This window comes from Archocentrus centrarchus, chromosome 23, assembly GCF_007364275.1.
Source record: "Archocentrus centrarchus isolate MPI-CPG fArcCen1 chromosome 23, fArcCen1, whole genome shotgun sequence".
Classification (NCBI taxonomy): Eukaryota; Metazoa; Chordata; class Actinopteri; order Cichliformes; family Cichlidae; genus Archocentrus; species Archocentrus centrarchus.
In genome coordinates, this window is record NC_044368.1 from 10,627,855 (window position 1) to 10,648,853 (window position 20,999).

Genomic DNA, 20,999 nt, shown 5'->3' on the forward strand with positions numbered 1-20,999 from the left:
AATTTCAAAATATTCCTTGTTAATACTCCGAATTACCGGTTAGATATTATAAATTCATGCTACAGCGTATAGGTGTAAACGCCCACTTCTGTTAATTATTTTTTTAAATCGTTTTTTGAACAACTTTTCATCTTACCAAAACTAATATTAGAGTTTTATTTAATTAATTACATCGGACTACCAGGTTTGTTGATTCTGATAAAGTGTGTCGTTTTTGTTACACCCTAACCTCCGTATGAACACATGTTAAGATTATTTTAATGATTTAAAAAAGCAGTTTTGTAAATTCATCGAGCAGTTTTCATTCGACTGCTAATGTCTAGGCGTACACCAGAAGTAGGACACTCGTGTGCTTTCCGCAGCTCCTCTCCAACATGAAATCCTCCTCATGTAGCCTCACAGAAATTCAGCGACGTATAGATAAAGTCAGGCGGTTTCTATCTATAACTCTTAGCATTGCTAACGCCCACACCGTGGAGTTTTACACTCACGATGTGTGGAAGCGGTTCGTGGCCGTGCCACCGGAGGAGGTCCTGTCAGCTGTAAGTTCCGGTAGCGACAAACAGAGGGAGCCACAGCACAGGCAGAAGGGTAAGGACGTTCAGGTAGAACATAAACAAGCTTCCATATTGATGTTTTATGTTTAGAGGCTTGTTACTGCCATTTGTAAATAAATTAATAAATGCCAAGCAGCGGTAAATCAAAATTTTGAGTTATTAGCTCAAAATTTTAGCTTACCAGCTCAAACTCATGAGTAGGTCAAAATTTTGAGATAATAGCCCCAAAATATTGAATTATGGATGGCAAAAATGTTGTTTTTTTTAATGGTGGAAACAAGCTTCCATACTTAGGGATCAGGATTAAGCTAATAATTAAATTTTTTTCTTGATTTTAATTAAACTTGAAACTGTTGCTTAATTAATCAGTTATTGAACTGAAAGAAATTTATTAGCATCCCAACTGCAAGTGTAGGTCACATTAAAGTCATATTTTCACTGGCTAAATATGTTTCAATTAAGAAAAATTTCTACTTTAATAATATTAAAAATGAGCCTTTTTGCAAAAATAAACCTCCTCTATCGCTAGTGTCACCAAACCAAGCAGAATTTTATGGCATTATTACACTTTTTATTTGAGCTTTAATGTTCAGATTATTCCTTTTGGTGGTGAGGTCTGTGGATCTCGGAATATTGTTTCTAGAAAGCAATTATCTCTTTAAAGTTCCTTGCACTGACAGCATAAAACCATCTAGGTGTAAAGCTAAATATTTATATTTTGTTACCACCTCTATGTCCACCCCACAATCTTTCACAAGCTTTAGAGGGGGCCTTAATTTTCAGAAATTTACTATCATTTCCTTCATCTTAGAGGTGTTCAATATGAGGTGGTTTTTGTGATTCCAGTTGCTGAAGGCTTTAACAAGATCCCTATATTCAGGTTCTTGTCCATTTCTGATACACACCTCAATAACAGTGTCATCTGAGCATTTCTGGATGTGGCAGGACTCAGAATTATATTTGAAGTTTGCTGTATACATTGTGAAATAGAATGGAGCCAGGACAGTCCCCTGTGGAGCATCCGTGCTGCTCATTAATGTCCCAGAAACACAATTCTGCAACCTGACAAACTGTGGCCTTTCTGTCAAATAGTTTGTGATCCAGGAAACTAAGGAAGAATCCGCACCCATCTCTGTGAGCTTGTCTTTGAGTATATTTGATTATATGGTGTTGAAAGCGCTTGGAAAATCGGAGAACATGTATCTCACATAAGCACCAGATTCCTCCAGATGAGCTAGGGCTCGGTGAAGCGTGTAGAGAACAGCATCATTTACTCTGATGGGTTGTTTGTATGCAGACTGCAGGGGATCAAGTTTGTCTTTGACCTCAAGTCTCAGTAGGTGTAGAATCAGCTGTTCCAAGGTTTTCGCGATGTCAGGGTCACATTATAAATGCAAGGAGATGGGGTAGCTGTGGTGGGGAAGCACACTTGGGGAGGAGAAGACTGAGTAACAGAGAAGATGCTCACATGTTGAGGAGGATAAGGAGGGGAGACTGAAGAGCGACAGTGGAAGTGGGTGTGATCGCAGAGTCAAATCTGTTGGAGAACTGGTTGAGTCCATCAGCTCTTTCCACATCACCCTTAACCTGTCTTCTTTTTGCATTCCACTTTTGCCATTTTCAGTCTCTTCTTCAGCTCGTGTTGCACCTGTTTGAGCCGTTCTTTGTCACCGTCTCTGAAAGCGACCTTTTTTCTGGTTGAGGATTGCCTTTCTGTCACTTGTGATCCAGGGTTTGTTACTGTGGAAACGGCACACAGTTTTTGTAGGTATGACTGTGTCTCTACAGGGGTTGATGCATTTAGTAAAGCAATCAACCTGTCTGTCAATGTTCATACTGTTCTCATGTGTTTCCAGCAGCACATTCCAATCTGTGCAAACAAAGCAGTCCCTTACAGCCTCAGTAGCACCAGACCCCCACCTTTTTTCATGCCACTAGCTTTAGCATCTCTGTCTGACCATATTAGGGTGAAACCAGGTAGATCCACATTAGAGTCTGAGATGTTTTGGTCCAACCATGTTTCAGTATAACACATGAGACTGCACTCACAATATACTTTCTGAGTCTTCAGTTTCAATGAAAAAGCTCTCCTCTTGAGTAAACTCTTCTCCCCACAGAAGTATCCATCAGTACTTGATAAAAATACAACAAAAATCAAATAAGAGATCAGAGCTACCAGACTTTGCTGCTACCAGCTGAAGCACATGTTCTGTCATATGGACTGAACATTACTGATATTCCCATATCTGTCTCCCTAACAGAGCAATCCAATACCACATTTGGGTTTTGCAATGACACAAAGCGACTGGTTGATACTCAGGAACTTGTGCAGGCAGCTAAAGCCCACTCGCTCCCTGGCCTTGGATTTTGCATGAGCCGAGAAGAGCTACTGCAGGACCTCAGAGAGACCAGGTCAGAGTCTGATGCTCCACCAGTGGAGACAGGTAGGGGAGGATTGAGAATAGGAGACAATGCAGGGTTGTCCTGCTCAAATCACAACCATAATTTATGGACCTTTGGCATGTCAGTTTTTGGGAAGCATGTGGCATTTTTAACCTGACTTTTGAATATTTTTTTAAATATAGGGGCTGCTTTTGAGCCAGATGAGTTTATGAATTCTAAGAAATCCCATGAAGTCCAGTCCATGTCTGAGGTGGTGGCCTGCTTGGCTCAGCACTGTAGCGTTAAGCAGGTAGGTTTTTATAGATGCAGTCAATATCTTAAATGTAAAAACAAAAAACAAAACACACACACACAAACCACTGAAGGACTCTTAACGTGTATTTTTTAATTTAACATGCAGGTGATAGATGTAGGCTCAGGGAAGGGCTACCTGAGCTCCTTCCTCTCTCTTCAGTATGGCCTTCGGGTCTACGGGATTGACTCCTCCAGCACTAACACTCATGGTGCTCAGGAGAGGAACAGGAAGCTAAAGAAGTTCTCCAGAGCGTACCAGAAACACACCAAAGCAGGAAGGTCGCAAACAGAAGCCACACATTCACCTCAGGAGGAGTTAATAGAACGAAAACCTGGGCTGAATGTAGGGGAAGATGTTTTATCCGATAATGGACCAAGAAATCTGTCGCAAGAGGAGGAGAGGGTGTTAACGAGCTCATCAGACATCAACCCCGCAGTGGAAGGACATTCAGAGCAAAACCCAGAAACAGATGAGCTCTTTTTGAGTGCTTTATCCATGGATGTAATACAGTCTGCATCCCCCAGAGTTCCCCCAAGTCAACTCAGTGCTGAGGAGAGAGAGAGGAGGAAGAGAGAGAACCTGGAGAGGAAAGCTCAGAATGGGGCTGACAGTACCAGAGCCGTGTTTTCACCTCTCACATCTTATGTTACTGCAGAAACAGAGCTCCGAGAGCTCATCAATGAGCTGGAGGTAAGCAAACCCAAAGGCAAAAAAAAAAAAGCCCAAAGTAAATGTTTAATAAAAAATAGCAGCGTGTTGGTTAGTGGTGTAGATATTCAGTCAACTGTATAGCATAGTAGCAAAGTTTGATTCCCATAGCAACTCCTAGAATTACATGTCTGTCACAGCAGCTGGAGTTTGCATTACTCAAGTCTAGGGTGTGACCGCAGCACCAAATCTGCAAGGCGTCATCATCAATAAATTTTACCATCGATCTCCACTGCTCCCCTCCCTTCCCTTCCACCTCTTTTTCTGTTCTCTTCCATCTCTGCATGATTTCTCCAAACCCCAGGATGCCGTCGTGGTTGGCCTGCACACTTGTGGTGACTTGGCTCCCAGCACACTGAGGATGTTTGTGGCTAAGCCGGAGCTAGCTGCAGTCTGCAGTGTGGGCTGCTGCTATCACCTGCTGTCTGAAGAGTTTGACCCTGCCCAACAGGGTAAACACACACACACACATAGACATACACACACTTAGAGGTGTAAATCTCTGCCAGGGCTGAAGAAGTTTGTTTGTGTCTGTCTCTGTGTGAGTTACAAAGCTGTAACTGTACACACACCTACACACTCACAGAGACGCTGTGGTTTCTCGTGCACAAAGTTCACAGTCGATCTCTCTCTTTATTTTCACTTACACTTCTCCCACAGTCCAACCTCCGACACCTGCACTTCATCAATCTGATCTTATCAGAAATGTAATGTTATATTCCCACAAAGAGCCATGTAACCACTTACACCGAGACACCACAGCACTGAAACCACCTAACAGATATTGTATTGGTCTCCTTTGTGAGCACTGACCTGTAGACACAGATCACTGTTGTCCTGCGGTGTCTGTCATCAGGGCTTTGGCCTTTGGGTCCTGTGGGCTGTAGGGTGCAGCCTGTTCGAATCTGGCGAATCCCAGTCAGTGCCATGTCTCGTCTACTGTAGTTAGAGAAGCATTCTTATTTCTGTCTACAGTAATTTATATTCGGTGATATGGCTCTGTTCTGGGACTTCCCCACCCTTACGCTCATATGTGCTCACCGGCCACTTTGTTAGGTACACGTGTTCAGCCGTTTGTTAATGCAATTATCTAATCAGCCAATCGCATGGTAGCAATTAAGCATGTAGAAATGGTCATGATGAGGTTCAAAATGAGTATCATAATAAGAAAGGAAGGTGATTTAAATTATTTTGAACGTGGCATGGTTGTTGGTGCAAGATGGGCTGGTCTTAGTTTTTTACATACTGCTGATCTGCTGGGATTTTCCCACACAAATGTCTCTAGGGTCATCAGAGAATGGTGCAAAAAAGAGGGAATATCCAGTGAGCAGCAGTTCTCTGGGCAAAAACGCCTTGATGCAAGACGTCAGGGGAGAATAACTAGACTGCTTCGAGCTAATAGGAAAGTAACAGTAATTCAAGTCAAACTTTGATGCAGATGGGCTACAGCAGCAAAAGACTACACTGCCAGTCTTGTTAGTTGATAAAACTTACTGATCTGATACCTCCCAGTTTCTGCTGTGATATTCGGATGGTAGACTTAGAATTTGGCATAAACAATATGAAAGCATGGATCCATCCTGCCTTGTATCAATGATTCAGGCTGCTGCTGGTGGTGTAATGATGTGGAGGATATTTTTTAGCACACTTTGGGCCCCCTAGTACCCACTGTGCATCATTGAAATACCATGAAACACCATACTTTGGTGTGTGAATATTTCTGCTGACCATGTCCATTCCTTTATGGCCACAGTGTACCTATCTTCTCTTGGTTGCTTCTAGCAGGAAAACATGCTGTGTCACATAGCTCAGATCATCTCTAACTGGTTTCTTGAACATGACAATGAGTTCACTGTATTCAGATGGGCCCCACACTCTCAATATCTTAAATGGCAGCTTTGTGATGTGGTGGACCGGGAGATTCACATCATGGATGTGTAGCCAACAAAACTTCAACTGTGTGATGTTATCATGTCAATATCGAGTAAAATCTGTGAGGAATGTTTCCATTTGATTAAGTTTGGCGTGAGATGGAAAGAGGGAGCTGGGGTGGAGGTGACTTGGATGGCAGCTTGCACAAATGTAGGTAAGCTAAACCAGGTTAAATAGTGTGCCTTATATGAGAGTTGCAGATTAGATGCAAGAATCTGCCACATCTTGTCTGAACTATGTGTTTAATTTTTCGCAGCTGGGACATACCCAGCCACACTACAGTGTTGTGGCTAATCAGTGTATATTCCTACTTGGTAGTAAACAAGTCAAATGTTCCACTGAGCGTCCCGAGACATGGCCTAGTTACCCTTCTGGAGATTGAGTTAGCTCAGATGCCTACTGTTACAGTCATTAGACTAAATTTATGGATTTTAAATGGCTGTTGAAGGCCGCTGAAAATGAGAAGTTTTGACCTTTTTATTTAGAAACAGAATCAATTGGAAGGAATTGATTCTGCTGCCAGCATGAAGTATTTTATCTTCACAGTGTCATAGTTAGCCCAGTCTTTCACACTGAGGAGGCTGTTTGTTATTGTCTGCTGCTGCCCTAACTTGACAGCGATGCAGGTGCCAGAATGCAGGCTGATATCATCCCTGTTTCATATATTCCTCCACTCCAAAGTTTATGAGGTATGAAATTGTCTACATGTGTCCTCGTGCTTTGTCTGCAGCCTCCGCACGGCTGTCGGAAAAGAACCCACGCTACAGTCGATGCAGTCCCACGTCATCTCTTGTTAACAGTGCAACCTTCGACACTCGAGAGCAGAAAGTGATATCATGACAGCCGATTGAAAACACTGCTTTCCACCCTTGTTTCTCGATCCTTTAAAGAAGGGAACAAAGGCCTTTGCTCACACATGCACACACTTTCACTCCCCTGTTGGCCTTACAGTGCAGTCTGGGCTGCAGGCCAGCTCCTGTGGTGGCCTGCCTCAACCCAAAAAGGATCCAGAGGCCCGAAAGCTTCATTATAGAAGGAAGTTATACATTTATGGGATCAACTCATGTAGAATTCAAGCAATTCCTGAAGTGCATACTCCATATCTAGTACCATGCTCTTACTATTTACTCTTTCTATTTCTATTTACTCACAGCAGCAAAACTGCTCCAAGATGAGGACAGTTAGGCATCCAGATTCTGAGTGTACATGTCCAGTTACACACTAGGATACAGAAATATTTATCTGAATTTCAGGGAATTTTCACGGCCACTTCAGAATGAACTCTGTGACCAATACAAGGGTAGCTGCTATAAACAGCTCTGTGCACATACTGAAATCCACCCTTCAGATGTCACAAAGCCTTGTCCACTTCAGTTGCCTCAGAAGGCCTGTGTCAGCAGCCATGGGCCAGGCAGACATAAAGCTAACCTGACTGCTAATGCGCCCCTGTGTCCAGAGCAGTTTGCGAGAGCCTTACCATCCACAGCTGCACATGTTATTAGTGCTTCCTTTGACTGTACTCCCACTGGAGTCACTGTGCCTTGGCCTCAGTCTTCAACCCTTTTTAAAATGACATGAAAAGGATGGCATGCTGTCAGCACTCGACACCCTCCCACTGGGAATCGGTGTTTTTGAGTCCCAAGAACTCCTGTGGTTAGAATTATGGAGTTCACGTTGCCATTTCTCCTCACAAGAATAATTAGAGGTTAGCTATTCTGACTTTTTAGGGGGCAACATATGAATATATTTGGATTAAAAGAAAAGTTTGAAGTCCTTTTGTGTGATTTCCCGCTGAGAGTTGGGCTAGCTTAGCACAAAATCATTAAAAACAAGGAAGCTAATGTCCTGGATCCTCAAAGGTAACAAAACACACCTACCAGCATCTATAAAGCTAAATAATTAATGCTGGATAAAATTTGTTAAACTGTACAAAACTTGTGGCTTTAATCAATATTATTATTAGGCTAGGTTTGCTTTCCCCAAGGTTTATCTTTAGTGCTAAGCAAAGCTAAATTCCTGCTGGCTGTGGCTTCAGATTTAATGGTTACTAATAAGCAATTTGAATCTGCCCCCCTGGGATATTCTAAGGCAGTCACAGCAAAAAAAAAAAAAAGTTTTCTTTTCTACTTTTGCAAACTTAATGTTTGCCTTGCAAATATTTCAAATGAATGGAAACACCATGAAAACCCTCCCACTAGTCAAACAAACTGATCAATCAGTTGAATCATATCCCTGTGTGTTTCTAACAGAGTGTTTACAGAGTGTGTGTGGTTTCCCTCTGAGTCAGTACCTCCGTGACCAGTCCTGCTTTTGCAGCAGAAATGCCAGGATGTCAGCATGTTTGGTGAGTTTCTCATGGTTTTTTTTCATGGATGGCTGTATACAAAAAAAAAAAAAAAACTTCTAACTGAGGGTAAAATTCTACACTGACGAGCTCAAAGAGTATGACCATCAATGGATGAATCACATATTATTTACTGTCTCCCATGTGGCACATACCAAGGTCTGGCTGATACAGTCATACCTGTAAGTATTTGTACAGTCGCTCCCAGCATATCTAACTTTGCTTCTGTACACCACCACAATTGATTTGAAATAAAGCAGTAAGGCTGTAACTGAAGTGCAGACCTGCAGCTTTAAAATAAGGGGTTGAAAAGAAACAAAAAGATGCATTACAAATTACAGCCATTTGTTGTATAGCTTTTCCATTTTCACAGGCTCTGAAGAAACTGCTGCTTTTCTCTTGTTCTTTCTGGCCTTGGTTTATGTCTTCAGTGGGTGAAAAGCATTGTTATGCTCCCTAAGTTAATGGTTGAACATATGAGAAGATGCCACAATGCTGCTGCCATTCAACAAGCTTTTAATAAGGGAAATACTTACAAAAGATAAACAGAAATGAAAAGAGACGGGATCCCCAGCTCCCAAAAAAAGAGGAAGAAGACGGTGAACCAACCACGCAGTGGGCAATCGGATTCGGGCTTCTCCCGGAAACTAATTCTGGGAAACTAAACTAATGGAAATCAAAACCAAAAACAGTAGTGCCAGTAACTCCTTCTCAACCTATACTCCATAACTAAAGCTGTAGAAGCAGCAGTAAGATGAAGCCAGTGCTGATGGAAATCAAGTAAGAGGAGGGGAAGATCCAGACGCCAGTTGCCAAACACCATGCTCCGCCTTTTCCAGGTTTATATTCATGCAGCAATCCATCGGCAACCAATCAGCACTAAGAATAAATCAGAGAAGTGAGAGAGCAGGTTAATGAGAGTGACACTAAAACAGTCAATAGCTGGACCAATAACCTGAGGTCGTGCGTAACAGCATGCTTGGATGAGTTGAGGTCACTTGTCTGAATTGGCTATTTAAGAACATTACATTTGTTTGCCTTACAAATGTCTTGGGTTGTTTGCACAGGATGCTTTGGGTCATCACCCATTGCTGCTGTCAAGTACAGCCCTATTTTAATTTTTAATTTATTTTTTCCCATAAATCTGAGCACCTTTCGACTGGGAATCCATTTAATAGGATGTTAAATAACATCAGAGTTGCTTCAAGACAGACTCCACGGGGACTGAAAATGGAAACCAGAAAGATTTTTGTATTTGAAAAAATCTAAATAGAAAAATTCAAGCATGCGTCATCAGTTTGCACCAGTCGCCCAGATCCTACATCCACCAGTGCATCACTGCATTTTTGACACACAATTTGGAATTCTTCCAGTGGTTTACAAATAGTGTGCAGAGGCCCACTGGTGCACCATGAGGCAAGTCCAGATGTGCCTCTGTCCAGGTGTGTCTTGGTATTTTGTACAGCTGTTTCATTGCTATTGCAAAATACTGTATGACTCTTTTAACTCATTTCCACTAAGGATCTGTTTCTGAATCAGAAGCCAAACAACCCTTCTGAAAGAAACTTGGCCTTCCTCAAAAGAGCGCTGGGTATGTACCAAAGGCTCACAAGTCAATGGAAGAAAAATATTGTGGAGTGGTGACACCCTTGCAAAAAAATTACATGTTGGATGCCACAAAGCCTGTTTTGCATAGAGACCCGGTGGTGTGTCTTGATCACAAAAAGTTTGAAAACTACTATCAGTCCATCCCCTCTCCATCATTCTGGCACAAGGTCATCCACTGGTTTTGCTTCTTGAGATAAACCTCTTTTATTTATAATAATAGTGGCATTGATAGGAGTCTTAAGAGTATTTTGGGTATTTCGCAACGTTGTGAAGAGCTTTTTCTTCACCAAGGAAAGAATTATTTGTCAACTTTGTCTTCCGTGATCTTTCAGTCCTGAAAGTGTCCCTGTTATCTGTGTTGCTGAACTCTCCAGGGCATTCCTTCTTTCCAAAAACCTGCAAAATTGATCTGGCCACCCCAAGAGTTTCCACTGTCGTTCTAATAGGTCTGTTTTGGTTTTCATCCTAATGATGACCTTCTTGATGTGCACTGAAACATCTTTCCACCCCATGAATACATGCCTGTTATTTTGAGAGTTCCCATGAGCAGCTATCAAATTCAAATTCAATATGTGGTGGTTCACAGAAGCAAAAATGCAAAAATTGTGCAACTGTTCAGATACTTATGTACCTAATATACTAGATGATTGTCTTAGAGGTTCTGTAGAGTCCATCTGCTGTTCTGGCAGCACACAAGGGACCAACAGTATATTAGACAGGGGTGATCATAATGTTTTGGCTCATTAGTGTAAGCAGAGTGTCAAAAATGCTTTTTTCTTTCTTTCTCCAGCTCACTTTTTTTCCAGGAAAGTCTTTGTCTTAACACTTTCCCATTTATCTAAAACAGGCCCTGGAAAGAGTTGCACTTGGCCAAGGGGTAAGTAAGGCATGCATGCTAATTGTAATCAATATCATAGACAAATAGCCATCATTCTTTTTGTTAACTGTCATTATGCTCATCAAAATAAATACATCAAATTATTTCAAGTCACAAGTATGGGCTTTCACAATCACGCACAACTGTATTATCTTCATTGTCAATCTCCTGCATGCATTCAGACAATCAGCCCATTAATTCTGCTATTGTTTTAAGTCTGTGATTGACTACAGCGTATTTATTTGAAATGCAGAACTCGGAGGCTCCAGGCCAAAGCTGATACACGATACCCGCTGCCATTAATATGGAATGTTTATAAATATTAATGCAATCACGGAAAGATTGATTACTGGCTGGAACAGGGCTCTGAATCCAAAAACAGGCTTGATTGCTTGCTAGTGCTGCATTAAGTTTGAAAAGTGTCAGAAACGTTCATCGGCCATTTGTATACATGCTGGATGAGGGGAAAAAATATTTTTTTTTTATTGTAAAAGCTGAGTTATGTTAATTCAAATCAACATCTTTGTCCTTCCCTACAGATTCAGATGGAGTCCCTGTTCTACCGAGCAGTCCTTCATGTTATTCTGAGGGACCACTACAGCTCCTATAAAAGGTAAACTACAGGAATTCACATCTGGACTAGTGGATTTCTTCAGTATGAGAAATGAGGGCAAATGCATGTAATTTTTTAAGACTTTTTTCCATCATTTTGCACATTGTGTTTGGTTAGAATGAGTTAGAACAGAACAGGTGTCGCGCTTTCATAGCAGTCCAAAGGTTTTGTTTTATTTGTTGTGAACCAGAAAGGAACGTTTTTCTCTCTGGTTTGTTTAGGTTACAAATGACCCAAGACTTGCCAGCAAAAGCCATATGTACTCAGCTGTAGGCCAGATTTGGGTGTGTTGTTAAATCAGGCCTAATGAATTATCAACAGTCTGCATATAAATTAGTTAGTGGGTGAAAAAATTAATTGACAAGAATCTAAGAGTTTTGGTTAGAGACAAGTAACCTGTGGTGATGCTAGTGGCTAGATCCCAGCTAGAAATGTTTTGTTCTGAGATTATTACCATTCATTGCTATAGTAATGTATTCAGCGGCAGTTTTTAATTTGTTCCTAAAATCTATTGTAAGGTTAACAGTACAGGAACATTATCTGAAGATTTGATTTAAAAAAAACAGTTTCCTGAAAACATCATGACATCCTGCAGGTAATATTTGCCAGCAAATAGGAACATTCCCTGCTAAATGCAGTGTGACCGCATGTAGGATGGTGTCACTTTAATCTAAATGTTAACATATGCTAATGTTCACACTGTCTGTGTTAATATTGAGCAGATACAGTTTACTAAGTACATCTTTCTGGTATTAGGTGGCATAGATTCAACAAAGTGCTGGAAACATTCCTCAGACATTTTCTCCATAGTGACATGATAGTGTCACACAGTTGCTGCAGATTTCTGCATTATTTACATTATATAATTCATTATTTGCATTATGGATGCAAATCACCCCATTCCACCACATCCCAAAGCTGCTCTATTGGATTGAAATCTGGCGCCCATGGAGGCCAGTTGAGTACAGTGAACTCACTGTCACGTCCAAGAAACCAGTTTGAGATGGTTTGAACTTTATGACATGGCACAGCAGCCATCAGAACATGGTACACTGTGGTCGTAAAGGGATGGATATGGTCAACAGCAGTACTCAGGTGGGCTGTGGTATTTAAATCATGCTTAGTTGGCATTAAGGGGCCCAAACCACCACCACTACCAGCAGCCTGGACTGTTGTTACAAAGCAGGATGGATCCCTGTTTTCATGTTGTTTATGCCAAATTCTGACACTACCATCCGAATATAACAGCAGCAACTGAGACTCATCAGACCAGGCAACATTTTTTGCAGTCTTCTATTGTACAATTTTGTTGAGGCTTTGCAGGCTCAGTTTTTGACAGGACTGACACGTGGTGTGGTCTTTTGTTGCTGTAGCCCATCTGCTTCAAGGTTTGATGTGTTCGTATGCTCTTCTGCATACTTTGGTTGTTCATTGAGTTACTGTTACCCAAAGCAGTCTGGCCATTCTCCTGCCCAGAGAACTGCCACTCACTGGATATTTTCTCTTTTTGGACCATTGCCTATAAAACCCAGAGATGGTTGTGAGGGAAAATCATGTTCATTCAGTCATGTTCATGTTCAGTTTGAACTTCATTAAGTTGTGTTGGCCGTGTCTACATGCCTAAATGTACTGAATAGTTGTAATGTTTGGCTGATTAGATGTTTGCATTAAAGAGCAGCTGAACAGGTGTGCCTAATAAAGTGTCCAGTGCTCATCATATTATACAGAGTTAGCACAGAGTGTAACATTTACTATTATCACTAAACACAAAGGTAGTTGATCAAAAATCATAAAGAAATGAAGTGTTTGCTGAAAGGAAAGCTTGATATGATGATAGGCCTCAAGGAATGCATATGGAATCAAAGCTTTTCCAGTTCATACTGAGGGGAATATAAATGTACCAAATTTCATAGCAGCCCGTTAGACAGCAGCCTAAAAAAAAGGAAAGACATCACTAGAATTTGTGCTCTGAGCACCAGCATGTTTATATAAAATTTCAACAGCTTTTAGTTATTTCTCTTTGGAGCAAAGTGGTGGTAAGACTAACTGGTGGATGCGCATGCCAACTAACTGACTTTCTTAGATCCACCCATAGCAGAACTTTGCATAATTCATCATGACTAAAAAGGTGAGCTGTTGCCTGCAGAAAATTTAAATAAAGGTGTCAAAATATGGGCACAAATACGAGAAAGCAATGTCATAAAGCACACAGAAAAATGATTAGAGTGGCAGCGGTTCTGCATTTCAAGGTTCACATCCATGACTGGCAGCATTTCAGAGTTCAGAGAAAAGTCTGCATCTCCTTTTTTCTGTGTGAATTTTCTGGTGTTTACTGTGGCGTCTTGGTATTTTAAGGAACATTAGTACATTTTCTACATTAGCAGAAGAACAGTAGAAAATATAATTGCTTAACATCGTTTGGTAGTAATTAAGGCACAATATTCAGGTGTCCTTCAGGCTTCAGTTTGTCCTTAATTCACCTTGTTATCCAATGACTAACTGCTGCTTTACACGTCAGCCCACTCCCACCCCCTTCCCCATACTGTAAGCCCTTTCAGTCAGTGCACATCTTTAGTGACTGATTATATCTGCCTGACTAAACCAAACAATAGAAGGAAATGCTGCAGAGTTCAGTTTACTCTTAGCAAATGTTATCACTCCAGACACCATCAAAGACACTGAGAACCTGCATGCTGACCTTTGACCTTCATCAGATCAGCGTTGAATACCCAATATCCTTTAGAAACATGCTGAGGTGTGAATATTTCACTGAGCAGAAACATGATGTTCAGAGGAATTCTGCATGTTTTGTCCACAGTGAAAAGCGAGTTGGGAATGTCTACTCCAAGGCAAAGTCATTTGTGGACTACGTTCGTCGTGCTCTACGCAGACTGGAACTGGATGAATCAAAGGTCAGGAGCAGAATTTTACGCTCATCTTTACACTTTCTACAAGCAAACTGTGGAAAACACAGGAAAAAAAACAAACAAACCCACACTGTCCTACACTGTCCTGATTTTCCAGCTCCAGATGTAGATTCTCGATCAGTAGACCTTTTATGGTCATTTCCAACCCATGTTTTTATTCATGGCCTCTAATAGAGAAACCTTGCATTATTTACAGTTAAAAATCATCCTTATTTGTTTATATATGGAGCCCTGTTGTAGTCCCTCAGTTCATTCTCAGCTGTTTAAGCTCGTCTCCCTTTAAGGCAACCCCCCCTCCCCTCCCCCTATCCAGTTGATCTCCTAATTGGCTGCATGAGGCCAGTTCCATGCAGCCAATCAACAGCTGGATGGGGCCAGAGCATTGACATCTTACAGAGCCATAAGTAGGAGAAAAAAAAGTGGAATTAGATTTCTGTGTTAAATCTGCACCATAGCTACGTCATAACCGCAAACCCTTCTGAAACCCTGCACTGTAACCTACAGCGTTTCTGACCTTATTTTCTGAAACATTGAAACCATATTTATTATGAGTATTCACCAGTGTAACAGCATGTATATGACAAAAAGAAGGAAAAGCCTAACGGGTTCCCTGTACGTTAACTATATAGGAGTTGTCTTAGTGTGGGACGTTGCAGGATTCAGGGCACCAGCCTGTTGAGAAGTCTGTCATCTGGTTGCTCTCGGTAACAGTGGGAATGGGAATGACGTGCTTCTGTCTGTCATATGTTTCTCACAGCTCCTAAAAACCATATGCTATTTTCTTTAACTTCTCCCATTAGACATCTTCCTTGCAGTTTTCTTCCAACTTTTATTTTCATTCCCCTCTGTTCAGTGCCTTCATATTCTTCCTCACATACATAACATGTCACTCTCTCTCTTTAGCTTTCTGACAGTGACATCCAGGATTACCACAACACATACAGAGTGCGAATGGATGAGATGCATGCTTTTAACATGGTAAGTCATCTAAGTTCTCAGCCTGCACTGCAACAACCTGTTTAAACCCTTCTTTGTGTAAAATCTTTTCAGTCCTTTACAGGCCATTAAGTGAGGTCATTGTAGTCTAATGGGAAAAATAATGGGAGAATGATTGCCCCAAACAAGAAGAAAACCAGCCACTTTTTTTTCCTTTCTTCTGAGGCCACTAACTGTGATGTCAGCCAGCATACCAATTTTCTTTCATGACATAAACCAGTAAAATAGGTTTGGGGAATTGCTCAGCTACTGGGAAGACACAAGTTTCACAAGATGGATGTCACCGCGAAAAACACACATATCAAATAGAGTAAGAAAAAGAAAAAGCTATATAGATTTGTTTTCTCTCATGTCGGCCTCTTTCTGCAGCTGAAGGTGACCCTTGCTCCCTGTATTGAAGGTCTGATTCTCCTCGATCGCCTCTGCTATCTGAAAGAACAGGTAAAAATCCTTTTGTTTCATCAAGATGCGAAATCCTACATAAATGAATTCAGCTCTGATGGTGTTTCAGAACATTTACGGCACAGCCTAAGAGGCTTTTTCCAATTTTCTACCTGGGCTCATCTTTATGATTCGCTTGTACTGCTTGTTGATTGGGATTTAAAATATATTTCCCAGATGATGAAAGTGAACACACAGAAATCTCAGCTGAAATCTGGAACCCTCTCTCTGTCTCAAACCGCTGACAGTAACATAGGTGTCGGCTAAATTGAAGCCAGCCGGCAATTTATCGTCTTGTGCTCCCGCAGCCAAACACAACACGCTAATCTTTGGTCTGAGTCATAATGATGAGATGTGTATGATGCGAAAGCTTTGAAGTTCTGATTATGCAAGATTATATGTCAGATGGACTTTCTTAATGGGTGTGTAATCAAGCTATGTTACATCAAGAGCAGTGGTAAGCTTTTGGGAGATCTCTCTTGAGGACAAGCAGAGGAAGGGGAAAATAGGGGGTGATGGATGGATGTTAATGTGATCCACGCGATAAGTGTGCAGAAGCATGTTCAGCCTTAAACAATCATATAAGCACACACAGAGATCAGGTGTTGACTTGATATGTTTTCACTTAATTCACAGGCCCCGATAGTAGAACAATGATGCACATATTTCAATAAGGAGGGCTCATTTGGAAAGGAAATAATGAAACTTACTACAAAAATATGAATATGCTAATTTAGACTCAGAGGAGAGGCTTAATCTGAGAATCATGGAGCAGATTCTCAGATTAAGGTAGGAAATTGGTTGGACCCACTGGAGTCTAGACACTGCTTGTGGAGCAGAGTAAGCAGATGGCTGCTGAAGACTTTTGGATGAGACGCTCCGGAAAACTTGGATGAGGTGGAGATGGGGAGGAGGAGGGTTGCACGACGGACGGCCTGAAAGGGAGACTTTAGGGATCACGGTGAATTTAAAGAACAGGGAGTGAACAGGGGCCGACTGACTCAGAGAGCGTGGGCAGACTATTTTTGGATAAAAGCAGCGATGATAAAATTTTGAATAAGGTGAGTTTGACAACGTGGAAAAACGGAATCGCACTGGGGCGGTGCAGCCGAGTGTGAAGCGGCTGGGATGAGAATTAGCACCTCGAAGTCTGAGGTCAAGGTTCTCAAGCAGGAAAGGGTGAAGCGCCCACTCTGGGTTGGGGAGGATTGCTGTTCCAAGCGGAGGAGTTTAAGTACCTCGGGGTCTTGTGAGAGGGGAGAGTGGAGCAGGACATTGGCAGATGGATTGGAGTGCCGTCGGCAGTGATGTGGAAGCTGTACCAATGTTGGCACTGTTGCCCACATTCCTTGATCTGATCACAGCCAGCTCAAAACGTGTGTCCTCAGCCAACAACAATCATACAACTGTTACTTATGCTGTTTTAATGGATGGCAGTGTTAATCAGTTGCTCCATCCCCTATTTCGTCTGAAACAGACATGACTAGGCAACTGTTGGAAGAAATTCTTATTTTTTTTCTCAGGCAATGAATCTAATACCATTGATGACGTTTCATGTAGTGCCACTGTGCGAGTCACGTTTTGTGCGTTTGAAGTGGAAACGAACCTGGCAGAACGACTCTTCACAACTAATAACTTTTGTCAGCTTTTTGTTATAGTGCTATCATCTGGTCAGAATTTTCAGTTATCCTTCACTGGTTTATGACTAAAATTAATTTCCACTGCACCAGCTGCCTTACTGCTTACAGATGCTTACATCTAAACTAATATTAACAGTTTCAGTCTTTGAATGTTTGCTAATCTGCCGACTTAGCTTCTTGGGGGTATTATAGGTGTGTGGTATAGGGTCAACTGCCTCCTGTAAAATCCCCTAACCATAGTTTATTATTCCAGAAATATTTAAAGAAGCTAATAAAAAGTAAAATAGACAATATTTTTCATTTTGACAAATGCCATTTCTCAGTAAACTCTGCTATAAGAAAACTGTTATAAGAAACAGTAAAAGTAGCTACTTGTGTTTTAAGGCCAGGAACCACTTACAGGAGGGAAACGTTTTCAATGACCGCGCTCTTATTCCTAACATCATTAAGGGGAACTACTTCTCTTCTAAAATGTTTAAATAACATTTTTCATATGCATCTAAATGATTTAGCTTCATATAACATGATGTGTATCAATCATATCAGAGTTTCTAAAACAAAGTGGGTGGGAGTAAGAGACACAGTATGCTTGATTTACTGGTGCCCCTCTATAGATATGCACTTTATTTTTATATTACAGCACTATCTTACAACTTAAAACAAATATTTTTGAAGGCCTCTTGGCTATGAGTTGTGGACACCTGCTTTGAGGTTTCCAAATGGCATTGAGTACAAACGTGGTAGTGCTGTAACTGCCTGCAAAATTTCTGAACACACCCTAGTCAGCATTAGATGATGACACAGAGAGATTTCCAGCATGCATACAGCCTCTGGGTTGGCTGTAGTTCTGCAGCTAAACAGCTTCACTGCCAAGGAAGACAAACTTGTTTTGCACATAAATCTCTGGGGATTCAATAGAGGAAACATCCATCAGTGGTAATAAAGCCAAAAAGTGGGAGTAGAATCAAGATTTTTATATCAGTTCTGTTATTTTTTTTTCTTGTATTGCAGGAGGACGTGTCATTCTCTGCACTGGTGCAACTGTTTGATCCCCTGTTGTCTCCCAGATGTTACGCTGTCATCGGACTCAAGAGTGATGGAAAAAGACTCACAAGCTGAAGAACTTATACATATGCACGCAACACACTAATTCAGGGTTCATGTTTATACATGAGCATAGCAGCAATTATGCTTTAAAAGTGATTGTATTATGTATGCATTCCCACCTGCTTGTTTTAATTGCAGCATTTCATCTAGATTGAATCATTTTCAATGTTCTCTCTATTTCTGTAACACCACGTTCTGTTTTACATACTTGATTACTTTTAAATTGAAAAAGTATCTGAAATGTTTCTGCTTCTCATGCCCTTGATCTTGCGTTCTTCTCAGAGATCAAACCCATGCTCAAAACAGCTGGAAAAAAACGGCCTTCACTCTTTGATTGAATCATATGCATTGCACCCTTTTAACTTGTTTTTAAAGGCTGTTTAGGGGGCTTTAGGGTAACCAGGATCCCCACAGCAGGTCTGGAAACTCCATTTTCCAGGATCCCAAACCAGAGGAAGTAGAGGAAAAAACAGGGCATGTGGTGCCCTTGTGCTCAATCTTAATATTTACTTTTCTTTTTCTTTTTTTTTGCATACCTGTGCCTTTGTTCTTCGTAATTAAATAAATCATACACTTTGTACATGTTTTGTAAATGAATGTGTTTGTTTAGCATACACACAAGAACTGTAGTTGTGGGAAATATGCAAAAACTGCAGTGAGAATCAAATGCACAGATTGAATTAATACCTACATTTACTGAAAATTACATTTAAAAAGTGTCCTTTTATTAATTGTTTACAGATGCTTGGACCTCTGTGTCTAAAATTGTAGTGTTTTCCGTTACAATTTCTGATGTATATTAAAAGATAAGCCAATTTATAAAAATAGGAATTAGATTTAATCCAGAAAAAAAAAATACAACCACCTTGTACACCTCGCTCATCTATTTTGGCACGATAGCATCACAGAGTTGCTGCTGATTTGTTTGTTGCACATCTGTGATGTGAATCTTTCATTCCACCGCATCCCAAAGCTGCTTTATTGGATTGAGATCTAGTGGCTGTGATGTGGCACATTATCCTGCTGGAAGCAACCATCAGAAGATGGGTACAGTGCGGTCACAAAGGGGTGGACGTGGTCAGCAACAATATTCAGGTAATATTGCAGCTTGAAGCAGTCGGTTTTCCTCTGGCATCAAGAGGGCATTTTCACTCAGAACTGCAGCTCACTGAATAGCTTCTATTTTTCAAACCGTTCTCTGTAAAACCCCTCTGTTAATATGGTTAATATAAGAATAAAACTGATTAATGTTGTGGTTGAAATGTTTACACAAGGTTAATGGATGAATTTGAATAAAGTAGTTAACTGGTTATAATGTTAAACCTCTGCCACAGTGCAGTATCGTATGACTGCAAATTTGACCAAAAAGATTTCCTCAAAATATCCGCTTTTATAGTGTTAGTTTATCTACCAAGGCTGTATTTGAATAATAATAATAATAAAAGAATAAATAAAACTGTTTAGAAACCACATTATCTCTTTAAATAAGAAGCATTAGTTCTGTTCTGTTGTACTCTGCATCTCCCAACCTCTACCACTGAGCCAGTAATGAGTGTGTCAGCTGTGTGTGTGAACATTTTCATTAAAGCAAGATAGTAAATTATGGAAACTCTGAATAAACGTAGCCTGAAACAAAGGAAAGGCAACACTATCCCGCTGTGCAGTACTGCTGCAAAGCATTTCTTCTGTTTTCTCCCACTGCAACTTCTATTTGTCACTGTAGCCACAGCAGCCTGCACATCTGTGGGCAATTCATAGGTCTGTCAACATTGCTGTGTCCTAAAGTGTTATTTTTATCTCTGTAAAGACACATGGTAAAGCTCTCCGCTGCGTCTGGGCCATGTTTGGATCCGGCACCGCGCTTCGCACTGACAGCCTGCTGTAGTGGCGAAACTGGACTGACACGAATACAAGCAATTCAAGATGTGTACAAAGCTTGTTTGGGATATAAATGTTGCCGGGTTTTGTTGTGGCATGTTAGTCACGTCCTCTTGACCTGTCCCATCCTTCACTGCTTGCACGCACGTTTGCGCAAATCCCCCTTTCTTTCATGTGCCCAGAATGAAAGGCCTGCATCAACCACACGCACGAGTGAAAGGAACCAGTTAAAAGCTATAGGCGGCACGGTGTAGGTAAACTATCATTTCCTGACTTTGCACTTAACAGAAGACAGGGAAAAAAATGTTTCAGGGTCTGATAAAGACTTTAGAGAGAAAGCGTCTCCATAGAAAAATCATTCAAAGTGTTCCCACCTCAGACTTCTCACTGCAAGGTAGGAATGAGAGGAAGCAGAGGGGAAGTGTGTCAACACTTTGGCTTTCAGCTGGGATCACTGTTTCTCACGGTACTGCTTGGATGGAATACAAGCTCCTGCCACTCTCCCTCATGTAAAAACCAAAAAAAAACATAACAAGCATTTCTAGATTTTAAATGCTGCACCCAATAATATCTATATTATACAGCAGCTCTGAGTGAATGAATGTGGACTGGGAGAAAGCTCCTTCGTGCGAAAAGGAAAGGAAAACAAATCCCTACTCAATGAATCCAAAGT

At 41.1% G+C, this 20,999-nt stretch overlaps 1 protein-coding gene across 1 annotated transcript; it reads left to right on the forward strand.

The window, feature by feature from the left end:
• The first annotated feature begins 322 nt into the window (after positions 1 to 322).
• Positions 323 to 19,014, forward strand: mettl25 (methyltransferase like 25). Its single transcript, XM_030719727.1, has 12 exons — positions 323 to 591; positions 2,819 to 3,001; positions 3,143 to 3,249; positions 3,361 to 3,945; positions 4,268 to 4,415; positions 8,145 to 8,239; positions 10,695 to 10,724; positions 11,264 to 11,337; positions 14,156 to 14,249; positions 15,168 to 15,242; positions 15,630 to 15,701; positions 18,353 to 19,014. Exons 1-12 carry the CDS (start codon positions 375 to 377, stop codon positions 18,458 to 18,460), a joined length of 1,788 nt encoding a protein of 595 aa, XP_030575587.1. The 5' UTR covers positions 323 to 374; the 3' UTR covers positions 18,461 to 19,014.
• The last annotated feature ends 1,985 nt before the right edge of the window (positions 19,015 to 20,999 follow it).